The 20,561-nt window shown below is 36.4% G+C and overlaps 1 protein-coding gene across 2 annotated transcripts in view; it reads left to right on the top strand.

Annotated features, from left to right (window-relative positions):
- Positions 1-7,515: 7,515 nt before the first annotated feature.
- LOC132117507 (insulin-like growth factor 1 receptor) overlaps positions 7,516-20,561 on the top strand; it is an 80,959-nt gene continuing 67,913 nt past the window's right edge. For both annotated transcript variants that reach the window (XM_059526848.1, XM_059526840.1), the window contains exons 1-2: positions 7,516-8,614; positions 12,891-13,451. In XM_059526848.1, the coding sequence (XP_059382831.1) occupies positions 8,533-8,614; positions 12,891-13,451 (643 nt within the window). In that variant the 5' untranslated portion in view covers positions 7,516-8,532. The remainder of the gene's footprint in view (positions 8,615-12,890; positions 13,452-20,561) is intronic.

The following is a 20,561-nucleotide window of genomic DNA, read 5'->3' as shown; positions in this document are numbered from 1 at the left end:
AGCACTCAAACCAAAGCCCACTCCATCAGTTGCTCAGTTTGGCCAGAAGGCCGTCTATAGAAAGAGTCCTGGTTGGTTCAAACTTTTCCCACTAAAACTAATGGAGACTACATGCTTATGTGACCCTTCAATTCAGCATGTTTTTTTTCTGAACTCTTCCCCAGATGTGTGGCTTGATGCAATCCTGTTTTTCAGCTCTACAGGCAATTTTTTGACCTCAGGGCTTGGTATTTGCTCTGATAGGAATTTTTAGCTGTTAGACCTTTTATTGAGAGAACATCTAGTCACATCATAGTAACAAGTGATATGAATGCTCCTGAGTTAAATTTCAACTGTCCAAAATAAGGGTATGAATAATTATGCAATGGAATTATTAAAGTTTTATTGTTAACAAATTTGCCAAAACAAAAAAAAATAGTTTTTTTGCTTTGCCATTATGGTGTATGTAGAGTAGATTGATGTGTGTGTGTATATATATATATATATATATATATATATATATATATATATATATATATATATATATATATATATATATATACCTTCGGTGACCTTTGAAACATCACAGGGAGTGTTTAGATAAAGCACTGTCAAATAGACCCTCGGTCTCAGACGGAGCACCCATCTACCGCCCACAGTCTGTTGACCTGCCGTCTAATATATATTGTACACAAAAAAGGCAAGAGCTTTCTAAACTTGTGAACTTTAAACTGACTGACTGACCTGCAATCCAGTTTACAGGAATCGTTCCATCAGAAATGTGTGCTGCTATAGTGAATATTTCTGACAAAGATTTTTCAACATAACCTTTTTTAATATTTAGTTTTTGAGGCATTAGTGTTAAGTAAAAAATAATAATAATTAACATCAGTAACAATTTTTAACTTCCCTCCCTTTCTTTTTGTTATTTTCTCTTTTTATTTACTCTCTCTTTTCTGAATAAACTTTTCCTCATAGTGTCATAGCTGAAATCCAGAGTTCCTGTTCAGAGAGTCTGATGATTCTTCTTACGCTTTTCACATTCCTTGCTAATGCTGAATTCATTAATATCATTCTCTGTGCTGTGAAATGTCATTTATAATCCAAAACTGACATTTGGTTGAACTTAATGCTGTAGGGGAAGCCTTTTGTTGAATTCGTAACACCATAAAAAAAAGTTACAAGCATGCCTAGAATACAAAAATGTATGATAGTTTGTTTTATGAGTTTATATCCAGCTTGACTGATGGTCAAGTGGTGATTAACATGAGCATTATTCCACTGCAGCACTGAACACACAACAGCTTATTCAGGAGCTATAAACTTTAAATCTGAAGTTCAAAAACAACCACCACTTCTTGACATTTTGAAATCAAAGTGAGTGATGGATCTCTCTCTCTCTCTCTCTCTCTGTTAAGAGAGGCTCAAGGCTGTTATTTTGTTTTGTGGCGCCCTCTGCTGGTCTGACTACCAAGTGATCTCAGAATACAACTTGGCCAAGTCTCTACAAATAAATATGTGGGTTAAATTGTAATTTATTGCATTGGACTAGTAACATAATATTCAGTTAGTTCCAGTGTGATTTCTATAAAACCTTTTTGGGTTAGAAGGGAGTCTATTCCAGTGCTTTGGTTTGTTATCGTGCCAGTATTATGAATCAGGCCTAGCTGCAGAGTGAATTGCATTAGTGTAATGCATTCTGAGTGTAATACTATGCATCATTACAACATAATACATATTGACCCAGCAACTGTACAGTCCATCTTTCTAAAAGTGTAGTGTTTGAAGTGTTTTTGTAAGGGGGATCCTTGATTATAAATATTTGATGTCCAGATGACCCACGACTTGCGCAATAACTAAAAAAGCAATGTGTTGTTTTGCCAACAAGTCAGTCAGCATGGTTATATACTTCAGATACGACAGGATTACTAATCTTTGCCTACGTCTGCCGCAATCTGACTGCTCGTTTGATTCCTGGAAAGAAAGGGAAAAAAACCTCCCTAGAATCATTCTCAAGGAGATTCTTAGTAAGGCATTTCATAATACAATACTTTCTATTAATTCCGAATTGCGTATTTTTGTGTTTGATTCACGCTTAAAAATAAAAGTTCCAAAAGGGAACTTCTGCAGCAGTGCCATATAAGAAGCATTTTAGGTTCCCCAAAGAATTTTTCAGTAAACAGCTCATACATCTCTTAGGTCACACACTGTAAAGTGTCAGGAGTGACAGCTGCTTTTAATACGGGAGTGAATCCCCTAAAATATTGTTCAGTGTTTGTATGCAACACAATCTAAAATTGTGATTATTCCATGGTAACCATAGCAATATCCACTCTTTTTGACCTAAGTAACATTGTACTGACCAAAGATTCCTTAGGTTCTGCAATTTTAACTTAACCGCCACTGAGTCAACTTGTTTTAGCATATCCACCTATTGTTAAGTGCTTTTAAAGTTTATGGAGTTAAAATGGGCAGGTGCAAGCCATGATATTTTGGTCTTATTTTCAGTGTAAAGCATTTGGATTTGTTTATGTTTGTTATGGGCTTGTTCCTGTTTGTTTATCTGGCAACACAAATGAGTCTTGTGTATGTGAAAGCTTGTGTCTGCCATGGGATAAAAAGATAATTGTTTATATCTAACAATTCTGTCAATTCTGACATTTTTATTTTGTATTTATTTAGTTGTGACCCTGGACCATAAAACCAGTCATAAGGGTCAATTCCTTAATAAAAAAGCTGAATAAATAAGCTTTCCATTGATATATGTTTATGATAGGACAATATTTGGCCAAGATACAACTATCTGAATATCTGGAATCTGAAGGTGCAAAATTTTTTTTTACAGTAGTTAAAATTGTACAGTGATGATATGAATTGGATCTTTTGTCCAATGTTTTCAAAGCCTGTTTATGGAGTCTGTGTCCAACTGGTGAGACAGTAATACATATGTGAAAAGATCATATGATTAATATATAACTTTGAAGCCTCAGTGTTAAATGATTCCTTATATGTCTAAAATTTGCCAAATTAAAGGTAATTCTATTCCCAAATTTTTTAACTTTTTTTTTAAATGTAAGTTGTGAGTAAAGTATTATACCTACATATTTATACTCATGGACTACTGATAACCTTCTACCTGCTACTGTAACATCTGGTTCTGGATCTCTATTTGTAGACTTTGAGTTTTTCTAACATTAAGATGTACACATAATTTTTTTTTTTTACCAGTTAGTAATATTAACCATTTCTACTGACAATTCTTCTGCAGCTTGCTTTTTACTTTTAGCATGCATGTATATAACTGTATCATCAGCATACATATGACAATTTACAGTAGTTGCACAAACATCAGGTTATCGTTAATATACAAACTGAAAAACAAAGGACCTAATATTGAACCTTGAGGTACACCAACTGAATTATAAAGTAATTGTGAAATTTTATTGCCTACTCGAACACACTGTTGTCTCTCAGTTAGATTTCTTTTTTTTTCATTTGATAAATTAAATTAAAACCTTTGATTAACTGTGTCAAATGCTTTCCTTACATCTAGATGAACAGCTCACACCAATATGAAGAGCCTCTTGTGGAATAAAAGGTTTCCTGAATAATAAAGGTTCTTTGTGGAACCACTGATGTCAATAAACAACATTTATTTTTATGAGCATAAGGAGATATTAGGATTGGGGCACATTTAAAAATTTTCACCCCTTTTCCCATCTCATCCCGAATTCCATTCCTCCTCAAAAACAAACTGTGGCTCATTAGCATCTGTGACCCGCTGGTGGTAAACACATTTATTTCCACTTGAGCGCAGAGAGAGAATTAAAGCAGCAAGAGGCGCTCGAGGTAGGTGGGCTCTGTGCCGTCTTTATGGGGACCGTTTATGAGGATTTAACAAATGCAAGAGGACAGGCAAAACATTGATCGGGTGGGGAGATCGGAAGGGCAGGCTGGTACAGTTTGTGCTCATTGGAGGCTGCATCGCTGTAGTTGTAGTCTTGGGTGGCCGTGGATGTACAGTCCATTGTTTAATGGGTGTATGTGTGCTCTCTCCCTATAATTTTCGAAATGTGACAAGGGCTTAAATGTTTGTGCCAGGCTCGAGTTATTTGTGCCGCGTTAACACTGCATTCTTTTGTGCTCTCCTCTTTGGGCCGAAAGAGCTCTGTAATTATGCTGATAATCAAGACTGTCACAGATTATACTTTGGCAAAAAGGCTTTTCTTGTTTCATTAGAGAAAGGACCACCAACATCCAAGCCAACCCTGAGCTTCCTGTGCTCTGTATCTCCTGTTTGTTTGAAAACGGACCGTATCAGCCACAGGGTTAAATGAAGATCTTCAGTATTTTATTTTATTTATTTTATTTTTATTTGTTTAACCAGGAAGGTCCCATTGAGATACAATATCTCTTCTACCAGGGAGTCCTGGTCAAGATAGTCAGCACAAAACAGATAATACAAAGTAATACATACCACAACAGAATAAACATATAAAGAATTTCCAAATCTGAAAGACAACACAACCTAGAATCAATTACTAAAACATTTACACCGTTCTATAAAAACAGACTTTAAAGTGTTTTTAAAAGAAGTGAGAGATGGAACATATTTCATGTGTAATATACCTTGAAGCTCATTCCATGCATAAGAAGCATAATTAGAGAAGGCTGATCTACCTAGTTCTGTATTGAAAATTGAGTCCTAGAGTAAAAGTTTAACTGTTGATCTAGTATTATAGATACTAGTACAGTATGTCAATAGATTAGATATATACTGTGGTAATTTACCCAGTAAAGCTTTTAAAATAAAGATCAACATATGATGTTTCCTCCTCAAGCAGAGTGAAGTCCAATTTGTCAACTCATATTGGAAGGCAGTTAACTCTAATATTTATAAAAAAAAATAAAAAAAAATTGTGCCTAAAAGAATTGGTTTTGAATTTGGAATTTTGAAAATATTTTTTTTTTTTTTTTTTTTTTTACATTTCTTTACTTGACTTTTATTTTGTTTTATTTTAGATGTATTTTAAAATGATTACAGTTAGTATTATTGTCATGGACAATGTCATGTGGGAGGAAAAAATATTCTTGATTATGCATGTATTTTATGCACTTATTTATTTATTGGATGTTTTTTATTTTATTTATATTTTATACCATCATTTATCTTTTTTTTTTAATTATTATTATAAATTCAGTTATATTTTATGTTTATATTATTAATTTAAAAAATTTATATACTGTTTGTGAATATGTAAAAATACTTATTCAAGACCTATAAATTTGCTGGTTCACCTGCTCAAATATTGTCATGGTTAATGTATGTTGTGTGTAAGTGTATGTTGTTCTGTGTGTCTTTTCACAGTTTTTATTCTTTGTTTTGTATTGTGAGCAGTAAGCAATAAGAGCAATAAGTACCAAATATTTTTTTTAAATGTATATGTTATTACAGATAAGATGTCACACTTTTCCTCCAGAGAGATTTAAAATGTCATAGATGTTTGAACCTACTGTATTAAAGTGATTTCAAAATAGATTTGCTTTTCAAATCTTTTATGAGAGTTTTATTGATATACAATACAGTGTTCAGAGTCGGGGCTAATTTGTCTACACTGAACATTGCATTTGAATGTGTAAGTGCTTCAGGTTTTCCTTGTTTTTTAATCTTCAGCACATTTGCATGACATGATTTTCCTTTGCTGATATTAATCACTCCATGATATAGTCATAGTATGGAAAATCTGGTGAGTGTTGAACGCTGTGGAGCAGCTGATGAATTCAGCCAGTTAAAAAAAATGTCTACGGCTGTTTATCAAATACTCATTGGATCTCATATTTGACGAAATTTGTATGAATCATCATATCATAAATTTAATTTGTTAACCTTTTCAAGCACAAAATTCAGATAACAAAATTATTATGTGCAAGCTCTGTCACTTCAAAGCATGCAAAAATTATGTTCATTAGCTTTAATTATTTTGTCTATATAAAATATACAGTATTGTTTTATAAAAAGTGATAGCAGTTTAACTTATAAAATTGCTGAAAATGTACTCACCCTCAGACTATCCAAGATATGATTTGTTTGTTTCTTCATCAGAACCGAAATGTATCATTCTATAATTTGCTCACCAGTGGATCCTCTGGAGTGAATGGGTGCCGTCAAAATGAGAGTCCAACACAATAATCCACAAGTAGCCTAATCCACAACACTCCTCTACTGTATTTTAGCCTGAAGCAATGGGTTGAAGTTGAAACGTATTAATGATGTATTTGTTTCTTGCGATCTCTCACAAGATGTAAACTGACGGAGTGGCAGCAGTAAGTACATTTTCAGCAAATTTTCATTTTTGGGTGGACTATTCTTTAAGACTTCTATTCCATGTCAGAAGCACCTACTTATAAGAACATTTTCCTAAAACCGTGTCTGTGCGCTCCTCGTCTAGACATGTACTGTATGACTAGATGATGTGTCATCCGTTTAGTCTCATATTTTGCCATGCCTCAAAGAAAACAGCTTAATGGAACTATTCATTATGTTTCAACTCATGTGTCAGTGTTAAATGTATATAATTTGTTTAGTAGCCCAAAGCCATTGGTTTTGTACTGAGTTAATATTGCTTTCAGTAAGTAACCCAAACCTGCTGTTATTTGTGCAATGACTCAATGAGGAACAGACTAACATTAGTAGTACATACAACCTCATCCAAAGCCTAAAAAAAAACCCAAGAGCTCTTTAATGAAAATAGTGTAGCTTATAAGTAAACTAGTTTATATAAATAATGCATCATCTATCTTTCTATTAAGAGAGAACTAATTGTATTATAAAGTTTCATTTGGCTATTCTATCTCATTTTTTTAATAATTTAAATTATATTTTGCGGCAATGTTTATTGATTTCAACATCAAAACAAAACAACAACAAAAGAGGCCCGACAATAAACTTGCTGTTTACTGTGTTTTTGAGCTTGTAGTAGGAATTGCAGGAAAAATACTTGAAAATTTGATAGGCCTACTTTAATCTGTGTGAATGTAACATACATAGACAAGACAATAAATAAATATTATTATAACTAAATATTGTAAACATTGTAAATATTATATCTTGTAGAAAAATACATTATTTTCTTTGTGAATGTAGTTTAAATAAATGAATACCAAACAAATAAGTCATTATATATATAATGCTTTTTTCATAAATAACTTTTTCCTTTTCCTAATAAGAGTGCCATTTTTGTCAGAATGTAACCATACATTGTATGAAATTGTTATTTTGTATTATAGAAATGCAGTACTGATAATGTTAATGTAATTGGGTATACTGTAACAAAAAAAATAAGAATTTTTTAAATTGTAAAAAAAAAACAATAGCTATCATTTCAAAATTACCATTAATTTCTTTTTTCTCCAATTCGTTTGCCTAAAAGATTTCACTTGACGAGTGCAGCTACTATGAAAGCGCTAACATGCGCTACTGAGACACAGCCAGCAGCGCTCAAGTGTTTTCACTGGAAACCTCCAAAATCAGACGCCAATCCTTCTCGTGATCTGCGTGATCCAGTCCGGGTTTACAGCTTTCTCCAACGTAACGTTAGCCTACTATGTGTGTGAATGCATGAGTGTGTGTGTGTGTGTGTGTGTGTGAGAGAGAGTGAGAGAGAGATCGAGCCTTGTTTACAGCGTCAATTCAACGGAGAGAGACTACATGATCTACTCTACATCCTTCACATCTCCTAAATGAACACAGATCCGATCCCTCACTCATCATCATCTGTGTCCTCCATTGGCCGCGTCTCGAAGGGAAAAATCAAGGTCTGAAATCTCAGACTGAAGATGGTGGGAGGCAGAGAGAGACCATTTTAAAGCCTGGACGGATGTTATTTGGCATCTTTCGGAGTTTCTCCGCCGATTTTAGGCCTTTAAGAACGCTGGATGAGAAGTGCTAGGCTTCTTGCAGCTGATGAAGATCACAGACACATAGGCACACACGTCCAGACTGTTTTAGCCAGCGGATCTAAGCGGGTTTCACCGGACTACAGCTAAAATCAGCCTGCGTGGAGACCTACAACGTGTTTTTCCAAAATTTCCCACGACACGGAGCATGGAATTGCGGATTATCGAGCCGTTACGTGTTTTTCTGGGTTATTATCACATATATCGACGAGGAAAAGCTGTCCAGAATAATATTAAACACGGTTGAGCAGCGCGAGAATCAGTGCGGGTGAATCCGCCTCATGGTGAGGGCAAAGCGGGCTGGGTCTGCTGGATAATCTCGCTGGGGTGTCTGGAGGATCATTTATCCCAGCAAAAACACATCGAAGATGGACGAAATTGGTTTTGTTTGATTATTTCCAGCTGCTGTGCATCTATTTTTTTTTCACCCCCTCCATAAGGAGGAACCAATCTGGATAAACCAACTTTAATGATATTTTTTTGTACTGAAAAGACTTCAAGCATCATCCACTTTGAAGGGTTGAGAGCTGTCTCCCCTGTTTTGTTATATTTATAATTATTTTTTAAAACAAGTTTTTGCCTTGTTTTTGTACAGGAATGAGGTCTAGCAGACAGAGGCGATATTGGACCTTGTTTTCTGGTCTGGTCTTGGTCCTCTTGACACTTTGTCATGGAGAAAGTAAGTTATTCTAGTGATATGGGTGCATTTGGATCATAAATGTTGCTTGTCTAAGAAAGCTTCACTTTCATTTTGCTTTCCAAAAAAAAAGCCTCTAAATCCAGACCAACTGTTTTAAACTAAACCCATTACTTTGCTTTTAATTGCAAGTTTTTATGCTTTCATTCCCTTTAGTTGTTTCTTAAACAAACACATTATGAATCACAGGAGTGTCTGTTGAGTGTTACGGCTATGCTAAGTCAAAGAACACAACAAAGTCAAGTTTGGTAATTTTAACACTGCCATTTATAATAGTGGTTTTATAGTTATTTTGCCACTGTATCTATCAAATAATGCTAATATTGGATTCTAGTGTGGTGTATTTGTGTTCACAAGTGCCATTATGTGCACCTGTAGGTATAGATCTACATTTGAAAGTCAAATCTGAGTTATCGCCACCATGTTAGTTACCAGCATGGGAGATTTTGGTGACAGTATCTGGTTCATTTAGCTCACAAACCAACAGGTTTTTAATAGACTAGATTAGATATTAAAAGCATCAGTGTTGTTGTCCTTAATACATTAATTCTCTTGATAATTCTCTTGAGAGTTTAAAACTCAATGTGTATTTCAAGTTCAAGGAATGACTTAACAAGTGTTTGATCTTTGTGAACAGTACAAACGTATGTACAACTTTAGTAGTCTCACAGCTCTAATATAAAAAGAGTCCATCGAAAGATTTGATAAATCTGTTTCACTTTGACACTGAAGGCTGGAAAAATTATTATTTGTTTTCTTTGGTTAACATAACTGACAGATCTTATTGATAAGTGTGATTACAGTTAGTGAGATTGCTATCGGGGCGGGCCGGTCACTGTTAGGTTAGTAGGATACGCTGTGATGTGGTTGCCAGTAAATGCAAGGGATTTTAGATGACGACACGTTGGAATAACACTGACGTGCTCTGTGTGGAGGGGCATGTGTGTCTCATGTTGTTGATGCTGTGGGTTTACGTGGTTTCTTTGGAATATTAACCAAGGCATGCAAACATACTGGAAATTATTCATTATTAAGATTAGTTTAACCCACATGGCCAATGCAAATTGACTCTGTTTTCTCATGCAAAACTGTCTTTTGCCCTTTTATAATCCTAAAACTGGCCATACGTATGTGAAAAACATTCAAGATATTTAGTAGGCTTTTCATTATTCTTCCTCTTTAAAATCAATAACCCGGGAAGCTCTTACAAAAGCAATTTTTGCTTCCCTTCATGTTTGACCACCACAAAATTTCCATGTTTCCAAGTAAACTGCAAATAAGACCCCCCGATTCATCAAGAGAGAGAGGAAAAATCTGCGTTTTTAAAATAGAACATGTAAAAACACCCGCTCTAGCAAAACAGACTGGGTTCTGTTGATTGGAAGAGTGAGAAGTTTGTGAAGTCTGTGTAATTGGGTTTTACTGTTAACCCCAGCGGTTGCAGGGAAGCGAGGTAGTGAGGCGGAGAGGAGCTTCTCAGTGGAAATCCTAAGTATAACCTGTCTCGTTTGGCAAAGGATGGTAAAAGATTCCCAGTGGGGTATAAATGTGGCTCAGGTTAAAGATACAATTTGTAAGATATTCACAAGTAAAATATCCAAAATCCACTAGGCTAGTGTTCTATATTTTTTCCAGCTGATTACTAACAATATCTCTAATGTTTTCAACTACTTGTAAATCATGAGAAAATTCCCATTCTAAACAGTGACACGGGGCCTGTCAATGACGTTAGTTACCCTTTGTTAACCGCCTTTACTGACGTAGAAACCACATGACAACAGTGTCGTGGACAAATGCGGAAGTAGTGTCTAGTGTCCAGCAAACCACTAGCTTGCTTCAAGCAGTTCCTTATTTACTTTTTCTTGCACGTTTTATGGTGGATTGTGTTACTTATTTATGGAACATAATTACTGTTTACTGTCTGCCGCTGGTTCTGTCAACAAGGACAGCTCCCATAAACATACGGGCCAACCAAACAACCCAAGAAGAGTTTGTGACAAGAGGAGAGAAAGAGCGAGGATCAATATCGGTGTTGAATTTTCTAGATGGAGAGAGCTTCGCGTCTGATCGCGTCTCTTTGCATTGACTTTGTATGTAATCTATTTGCGCAAATCGTTGAACTGGCATTTGAAAATGATGACATCAGACACAACATTTATAAAACTTTACCTCATCCGTTAAATCCATGATTCATCTTTCCGTCGGATTGATGGCCAACAGCGGTTGGGTAGAAGACAACAAATCCCATCATTCCACGCTCCTTCTTAGCGTCATCAAACCACGCGATTGTTATTGTTTTGGTAGTGTGCCCACTCGTGGCAGGTCCTACAACCTGTACCTTTAACTGTTTGACTTAAGTTGAGACCAAACCATTGGCTTATTTCTTGATCTGCCTTTTTGGTTGGTTTAAAGCATTTTGTGTGTTTGCTTTAATCTTAGAAGGACAATATTTGTTGACTGTCATTGATTCCAAATTAAAGCAATATTCCCATTATTCTGGAGAAAGATAAATATGAAGAAACACCTGTAATATTTTCTTCTAAATCCAATTTTGTATTGAATATTTATAATTCACCATTTGTGATTTTTAAATAATATGATTTAGATTTTTTTTTTTAAAGTTTGATGTTTGAGTTAAAATATTTTTTCAAGTACATTAAGACAGCTTAAATATATTTTAAGTACATATTTGATAAGGATATAGAAACGTAAACAATAGTAGAAATGTATTTGTTATGCATACAAGATGTTTGCAATCATTTGATTTCAGCATTGAAATGATGAATTGAGGCTACTATCAAAGTACTGTCTGACTCTCTGTTAGCTCTGTTAGGTTGTCTTGTTTTGTGGTTCTGTTTTCATATGAAAGCGCTCTGTCGCAATCTGTTTTGATGTAGACTCTGAAGTGTTAGGATTTACTAGCCTGGGTTAAGGTTTTTTTTCTGCTTCATTTCCAAACGATGACATCAGTTTATGACCTAATTTCCAAATGCTTTCACTCTGCTACCTACGAGAGTTCGCAATGGCAGGCTGGAATTGGGTTATCAAGTGTAAACATGAGATTTGGTGCGCCATCAAAGCAATAAAGATAGCACTGTTTACTCAGCGGTGTGAAAATATTAGAGTCTGCAGACAGACTAGGTGCTGTCTGTCTTCCAGGGTGGTGAAAGATGCTTGTTTTAACTCTAGTTTAATTCTATTTTCTAGCAAAATGGGTAAAATACACCAATGCATACTTGTTAAAATCAGAATTTAAGGATGGCTTTAAAAGAAAGAGGAAGCAGTAGGCCTTTTTCCTCTGTGAGTGGTATCTAAGATTTAAAGGGTTATAAACTATTAGGTAATGTTATCTTTTAAAGTTTCACTTAGGATCTATAATTCAAGAGCTCTATAATTATCTTCCTGCATTTTCCAGTATTCATTTTTCAGCTCAGCTTAAATGTTTTAGGATCTCTCTTTGTGATTAGCTTGTGGGCAAATTGCGCTGTTGAAAATAAACAACTTAATGGGTGGTAAGTGAAAGCCGAGATGTCCGTCTCAGGATACCTGTCATAAAAATGCTAAAATGTGTCTTATAAAAGCTCCCTCGTGGCACTGTGTCACTGGCAGAAGAAAAACTGCATGTGGTTGAAACTTGTCATCTGTATGCTTGGGTTGACCGTTTTGTTTTAGTGCTCGGTCTATATTGTTGTGTAAATCTACTCCTCATCAAGTTGTTTAAACCTAGCCTATATTCACAAAAGAAGATATTTTGAAAAATGTTGGGGACCAAATAACATTGAACCCCATTGAATTTTATTGTATGGTCCAAATATTCAATTCACTGAGACATTTTTCACTTTTTGAGTACAAATTATATTGGACCCCATTGAATTTTTCGTTGTATGGACGCAAAAACACACTAAGACTTTCAAAATGTCTTATGTGTTCCACTGAAGAATGAAATTTGAAACTACAAATGAATAAGTGTATTTTTGGACATTCTGTCTCTTTAAGACACTAGTACAACTAATTTGAGTATGTAAGAGAAACGTGTACAGTCTGTTCAATGACTGTACAAAGTTCCCTCACATACGCAACAAATTAAATGTCTGCCCTGACTATGATTCATAACCGAAACTTTATTTTAACCTCCAAATTGTTACGTTTCCTTGAATTCAAGCATTTAAAGTCAATTTTTTTGAGTCATCTCTTTCTACCAAGCTGTGACTGTTGAATATTGATTATCTTGTAATTATTTCTGTTTTCCTCCTTCCAGTCTGTGGTCCAGGCATTGACATTGGTAATGACATCAGTAATTTCAAGCGGCTGGAGAACTGTACAGTGGTTGAGGGATACCTGCAGATCCTCCTCATTGGAAGCAAAAACAATAACAACCAGGAGGTCTTCCGCACCCTCAGTTTCCCCAAACTGACCATGATTACGGATTATCTTCTCCTCTTCCGTGTATCTGGGCTGGTCAGCCTCAGCACCCTTTTTCCAAACCTCGCCGTGATCCGGGGCCGTAACTTGTTCTACAACAACGCCCTGGTCATATTTGAGTTAACCAGCCTGAAGGACATCGGCCTTTACAACCTGCGGAACATCACAAGGGGCGCGATACGAATCGCGAAGAATCCAGAGCTCTGCTACCTGGATTCTGTGGACTGGTCTCTCATTATGGATGCTGAATTTAACATTTTCATTGATGGAAATAAGCAGTCCAAGGAGTGCGGAGATGTTTGCCCGGGAATCATGGAGGACAACCCTCTGTGTATTAAGACGAACTTCTACAACAATGAAAATTACAGATGCTGGACCTCCAACCATTGCCAGAAAGGTAATTTACTTAGTTGTGTTTTAGTGTTTGCCTGGTTCGTAGGCCAGGTTTTGCAGCTGTTGAGATCTGATCCACTTTTTAAGACTGTGTGTGGTCAATATCATGTGTTGGATGCTATAGTAATGACTAGGATTGCAAAGGGGTGGAAAATTCTATTCTAAAAATTCCTGGAAGATTACAAAAAATCCTGGAAAGTTTCCGAAATTCACTGGAAATTTCCCACCTTTTTGCAACCCTAGTGATGACATTAAGTGTAGGTTGGTACAGTGCCCTCCACTATTATTGGCACCCTTGGTAAACATGAGCAAAGGTGGCTGTGAAAATAAATCTGAGTTACTTTTTCAAATAAGAAATTCTGGTCCCTTTGTTTTCACATTTATTGACTGGCAGCTCTCCTGTCTCCGTATTAAGAGATATCGTAAGAAAATACAGAGTCATTGTGTGCGCTTTGTAAACATGATGGTTACCGTATTTTAACACTATAAGGTGCACTTAAAAGCTTTTCATTTTCTCAAAAAACGACAGTGCGCCTTATAATCCGGAGTGCTTTATATATGGATCAAGGGACTCAAAATGTCAAAATATTGACATTCCCTTTAGCACAGCTCCATCTACTGGAGGCATAACTCAAACCCAGTCGAACGTTTGACTGCAGTATCTTCTATTCTATGTGCGTCATAAGGCCTAAAAAAAAAAATTGTTTGGTTCCGGTTTCCGACCGACCCTGTCAATTTATGTGCGACCCAAATTTATTTTATGAGACTGGGGAAGAACGGTCTTTCACACATCGTTAATTAAATTACAGTTTCCTTTAAATGCTGTTTTACACTTAAGTAATCCGTTAAAAACCATTAAGTATTGCATCAAAACCCTTTAACTGTCAATTCCTAAAGTGAGCTATAACTTAAGGTTTGGAAATCGTAACATTAAGAGAAACACGGGGGGAGTCAACAATATATCGCGGAACAGAGAGGGCACTGACAACATGCTGACAGACAGGACATTAACATTACCAGCTTACTTTTAATATGAAACAAAGTCTCATTTGGTTATTTCACCTTTCAAATGTGGTCATTTTTTAAAGAAATGTAAACAAAAAATACCGTTTTGTGGCTCTTGAATGTGTCGAACAGATCGCTGTAAGTTAGATCATCAGTTAAAACTAACTGATCGTCTCTTGCTTCTAGTTAATTTATAGCATCAAAATCAAATAAACCACATAAATGAACATAACAAATAATGTTGTTTGACTACAAAAAGATGTCTGTACACTCCGTTTTTCAAGTTCAAATCCTCCATGTTAATCTACTATGAGATCGCCTGTCAAACTCCCGCGAAGGCTTTTTGTGTGTGTGTGTGTGCGTTTTGCGTGTCTATGGCAACAACAGACTTTAAACGGGAATACAGAATCACTGTCGTAAAAGTACCGGTACACACATTTAAAATCAGCGCGCGCGCGTGTGTGTGTGTGTGTAAAACTGCCACTGGAGAAAAAAAAAAAAAAATCAAAAAAAAAAAAAATCCCTACCGACCAATGACCTCAACTGACAACCAACCGGAACCAAACTTTTTTTTTTTTTTTTAGGCCTAATCCGGTGCGCCCTATATATGAAAACAGTTCTAAAATAGGCCATTTATTGAAGGTGCGCCTTATAATCCGGTGCGCCTTATAGTGCGGAAAATACGGTACTATATTTAGAAACTAAATTTGAATGGACTTTTATTTTAATGGCGCTGAGAAAGGCAGCCCCTGAGCACACGCAGTGCTCTCACTGTCCCTCTTGTTTACTGTTGTTGTTAACAGGTCTGTCTAATAATCAGATAGAACGGTTCAAGGAATTAATGTATACAAAAAGTATTATAACGATTGCTTTTATATTATTAGTAATAGAAATGCAAACATTATAATACTTTCTCGTTTGCCATCAGCATTAAGCAAATACGCATTTATTTCATTTAAACAAATCTTTGACTAATGAATATTTAATTTCACAAACATTGCAAACTTAGTCGAATCCAGCTTTGAGATCTTGTGAAGTGTGCATTTTTAATCAGCATGATCGCTTGTTCTCTGTGTGACGGACGGCCCGTGTTAATTTGAATGCTTTAAACATGATTTCAAATTATGCTGCGCTTTATGCATTTGCCCACTGTCATATTTATGTCATTTTCACTGTGTGCGTTATGTAAAATGAGTGTTACCTTGCCTTTATTTGAAAAATATGATTCTCAATGCACACAAACTTTTCAGAATACTGAATGCCTTGTTGGTTGCGGTGGTTACTTCCTTATTAATTATATTTTATTAAATAATTATTTATTTGTGCAAAATGCTTTGTCATCTAAAGTACAAGTATGTTTATTTTACACATTTATTTTTAATACATTGTCAAATTATTTAAAATTTCTTAAATACGAATAAATCGGCTTTATATCGGGTATCGCCCCCCCTGCTTTAGTCAGTAAAGCCGGTTATCTAATCAGCAGAAAATTCCATCAAGTGTGTGATTTCACATAGAGCAGCTGTTACTACACAGAGCCATTGTTAACTGACAAGCTTGACCCTGATGGTAAAAATCACAAATCTGATGGTATTTACCACTGATTAGATAACCGGCTTTACTGACTAGATGCACATTAATAATCGGCCAATATATATCGTGGACCCCTAGTTTGAATCATCAGTGGCAAATTCTTAACATATTAAAAACGTACTTACAGACTGTGAGTCAGAAGCGCCAGACTGTCATTGCAAAGAGTGAGGAACAGCCTGGGGCTTGCGGCAGCCACATATGACGTCCCCGGGCAGAACTCCACTTCGTCCACGGTAAAAGCGGATCTGGTGATCCACAGCACGAAGTTGATGTATTTGCTCAGCGACAAGCACGGATCAGCTCTAGGCACGATGAAGCGGATATCGTCCTCTTTTGGAAGGCCAAACAAAGTAGCTTCACTTTCACAATGAAACACACAGCATCTCCACGACATGGCGCCGGTGACAACAGCAAGAATAAAAGTTTCCTTCTTTCTTTTGCGTTAACATTTGGGTGGCTTTATGTAAATTGTCCCACATTGTGACGTAGACATGTTGGGGTGTGTTAAAACAAGCCTTTTTAGGAGGGCGTGGACAAGTCTTAACTTTTATAAAGAATATCTCTTTGGATTTGAGACTTTAGTCTTTACAACTTTACAGATCTTATTAATGCAACAAGAGCTTGTAACACTCCAAAGAGAAAGGAAGCATTTTAATCGCATCATATGACCCCTTTAAATGTTAGATAACACAAATATCCTTCATGTATTTATCCCATTTTATTAACCCATGTCTTTGCTGCTGCTGACCTTTGATGATCCAATTCAATGAAAAACAGACTGTAATTCTTGTTTTGCTCATTTAGCTAAGCTGTTTGCTCCCACATGTCGTAAACGACAAGAAAATATGCTTCTAACCATAGGTTGAGACTATAGCAGCAACCACAAAGCTATGCGATGCAGTTTGGGAATGTTTTGTTGGTTTCAGGAAGCACTGAAACATTGAACTGTGTTGGTAACAACAAACTTGCGACCATACCTGATGAAGGCGAGTCAGCCCCTTTTGCATGTGTGTTGATTTTTAGTGTTGAGGCCATGTGAATAAAGACTTTTTCACAGTATTTTCGAGTGCCATGGATTGATGAGTTTTTTTTTAAACTTGCGGCCATAGTTTGATTATGCTCTTGGGAAATGCTCTCCTAAAAGAGAAATTTACATGTAGCAGACAGTTTACACTGATTATGGTAATGCTGAGAATGCAACTTGCATTGAGTTATGAATTGCTGCATTTCGCAATACTTCTATGTAGAGTATGTTTTGTGCACAAATCAAACAAATAATTTCTTCACCAGTTTCTACTGAATTTCACATTTGGTCTGTCTGTCAGTACTATCCAGGGATCTGTCATTACAAAGCTTTTTTCTGGTGGTTATCAGTTAAGTAGAGAGGGGTCATCCAGCATTCATTACCTATAGGCTTCAAATCTTGGTTGGTTCATGTTTTACAGTAAAGAAGAAAAAGTAATTTGGCTTCAGGGTGTGTTTGTGTATGTTTGGTTTTCCCTTTGCCTCACGTTCACAATGAAAAATGGAGTCTGGTCATTGCAGGGGGTTTTGATTGCGCTGGACTTTGAAGATAATGTCCTCGTCTACAGAAAGGTTTGTGTCCGGAATGTCAAATTCCTGACAACAGCAGTGAACTGGAATAAAAATACCAAGCAAATTTGTTAAAGAGATGTAAAATTTTTCACCAAGACGAGAAAAGAAAGATCCGAAAGCCAGTATAAACATGGATTATGAGCAGAACACGTGTATGGAGAGGTCTGGTTGTAGTCTTCCACTATTGTGGTCTTTTTGGACAGAAGGATGCTGCAGTGGCAGACAAAGCGCCTCTCTCTAAAGGGAAAATACTTTAGCAGTTCCTCCCACTTTCCATATAATTACCTTGTTTTCCTTTAACACAGATGTTTCTTCAAGGGCTGGTAGTGGTTTCCAGTCAGTCTGCCTAGCCTTTTTTCTTCCAAGCTCTTTAATTACCCAGTCAGGACTTGTTGTTCACCAGCCTTGTACTTTGCATTTCAGCTACATTTAGAGTAGATAGAGCTTACTGCAAATGTCTTCACACAGGAAAGAGCCCACATCAGACACACTACTTAACAGTTCAAGATGAGTTGAGATGCAAATATGCAGCAGATCTTGTACAGTTATCCTCAAGCTGCTGTCAGTAAAAAAACGTTTTGTTTTTTTCAAAACTCAGTGCTAAATGGTTGCTGGAGTGGTCTGTATGGCCACTAGGGAGATGTGGACTGGCCCAAAGATGCTTATAGTATACAGTAGCTCTATAATTATTAGTAAGATTTTCTTAAATTAAAAAAGGTATATTCAAGGATGCATTCTTTTGCGTAAAAGTGATAGAAAAACATTTCTAATGCTACAAAGTATTTCTGTTTTAAATAATGATGTTGGTTCAAACTTTCTCAAAGAATCCTTAATGTATTGTTTGGAAAAAAATTGAGCAGCACAACTGTTTTCAGCATTGATGAGAAATGTTTCTTGAGGTGAAAATCAGCATATTATAATGACTTCTGAAGGATCATGTTACACTGAAGACTGGAATAATGATGCTGAAAATTCTGCTTTGCATCACAGGAATTAATTACATTTTAAATTATATTCAAATAGGAAACAGCTATTTGAAATTGTAAGAATATTTCATAATATTGCTGTAAAAATGCAGTCTGAGTACTGCATGAGATCTTTTATTCCGCTTCTCTGTCATTATTTAGGCTTGAAAGCCTCTGTCCTCGTTCATTGTATTTGCATGTAAAAAAAAAGTCTTTGAACAACATAAAGGTGATGATTGAATAGACTTTAAAAGATACTCATCAGGAAGAGATCTGGGAAAAGATGACAATGCAAAGCTCCTCACAAACATGTGATTACTTAGCAGGAACCAGTAAACCCAAACATGACCTTTTTGATACCTTGTTAGCTACTGTTTGATCATAACACTGACCTCAAAGCTGCAAATGTCACACGTATTGGATATTTATCGCAGTAACAGATGCGCCGTTGCAATATGATGCCTTTTGATGAGGTGTTTTTCTTTGCACCAAATTTGCTGGATTAGACGAGACGTTGTTAAAGATGTTAAATTGGATGTTAAATCTAAATAATACTTGAGGTTTGGATCATACTGCTTGTTGTGCATTTTTAGGCTTTGCTGTTGCCTAGTAGGTATATTTGTTTTACAGGTTGAAAGTTAGATACAATCTTATGAGCCATTTTTTGAAAAAAGAAATATCCCGACCAGAACGGCACCTCTGGAACATGTCTTTGCGTTATAGAAGCAAGTAAGGATTTTTTGCTTTCTAGTTTGCATGATGTGCTTTGGGATGGCAGTAGAGTTGGACATCTGCCATAGGATTTGATGAAGTAGTAAGATTTTGGAGCTGTCTTTCACAGGTGACAGGTGAATGCTTTCTTTCATCTCTCTGCTGACCAGCGTTGGGAGGAGACCAAGTGAAAATGTCACTGTAATCTATTCGGCAAAAGCGCTTGACATTTCAATGTCTTATGACTCCATATTGGAGATTTCTTCCTTGCTCTGAATACCACAAGGTATTAGACAGTTTTTAATTTGCTGCGTTATTGGTTCTCCCTTTTTTCTTTTTCATGCATTGCAAACGTTAAGTTAAAAGGTCTGCGCTAATAGCGTACAAGCCATAAAGCGCTTACAGGAATTTACATTTACAGCTTACATTTATTTTAAATTGTTGCCAGCATTTAAACCATTCAGTGCTCGCACACTCTCCTGGAGACAGTGTGCTGATGCACACTCGAAGCGCACACATATTAATTATGCCAGGTTCATACACACTATGTTTGATGTGATGTAATCTATCATATGCGGTGCGTATTTTTTCCACACATGTTAACGGAAAACATTCACACTGCACACGGTTGTGGTTTAAGATTGTGCAGAGATCTTTTCCACACTGAGTCTATTTTTTGCTGTGCTGAATTATGAATCCAGCATCAAATGCTCTGAGCAGGGAGGGGAATGCCTGCATGATGCTGCTCCACTCCGCTTACATGCTCTGATTATTAGATGTGGGACGATAAATCGATGTGCACGAGACATTATCGATACACTGGTACCAAGTATCAATATTTTTAACACACAAAAGATCTAAATTCAATGCACTTCCCAGATTCAGATGGTCAGATGAATGAAAATTCAAAGCGAAGAAGAAATACGAGCATAATAGTAGATCAACAACAAATCAGAGATGCACCGGCGTCTTTCGAGATGCGAACAAAAAAACTGCCCCAGAACAGCTAACAGCGTGGACTGTGGGCATCGATCACGCTATCATTGCAGAGCACATATTGAGTCTGTGAGTAGCCTAACCTCTCAAATTGTGTAGCAGGTGGATTTCCCCTCACTATATGAGTGAGAGAAAGAGCAGCGCCGGCGCGTCCAGTTTTGTCAACAAAATTCAATCCTCTCTCTCTTCAAGTGTTTGTTATGCAGTGTGGACAGTGGGCACTGACCGGCAGAATCTGCACCTATGGC

This window comes from Carassius carassius, chromosome 3, assembly GCF_963082965.1.
Source record: "Carassius carassius chromosome 3, fCarCar2.1, whole genome shotgun sequence".
In the NCBI taxonomy this organism is placed as follows: domain Eukaryota; kingdom Metazoa; phylum Chordata; class Actinopteri; order Cypriniformes; family Cyprinidae; genus Carassius; species Carassius carassius.
This window is presented reverse-complemented; position numbering and strand designations above follow the sequence as displayed.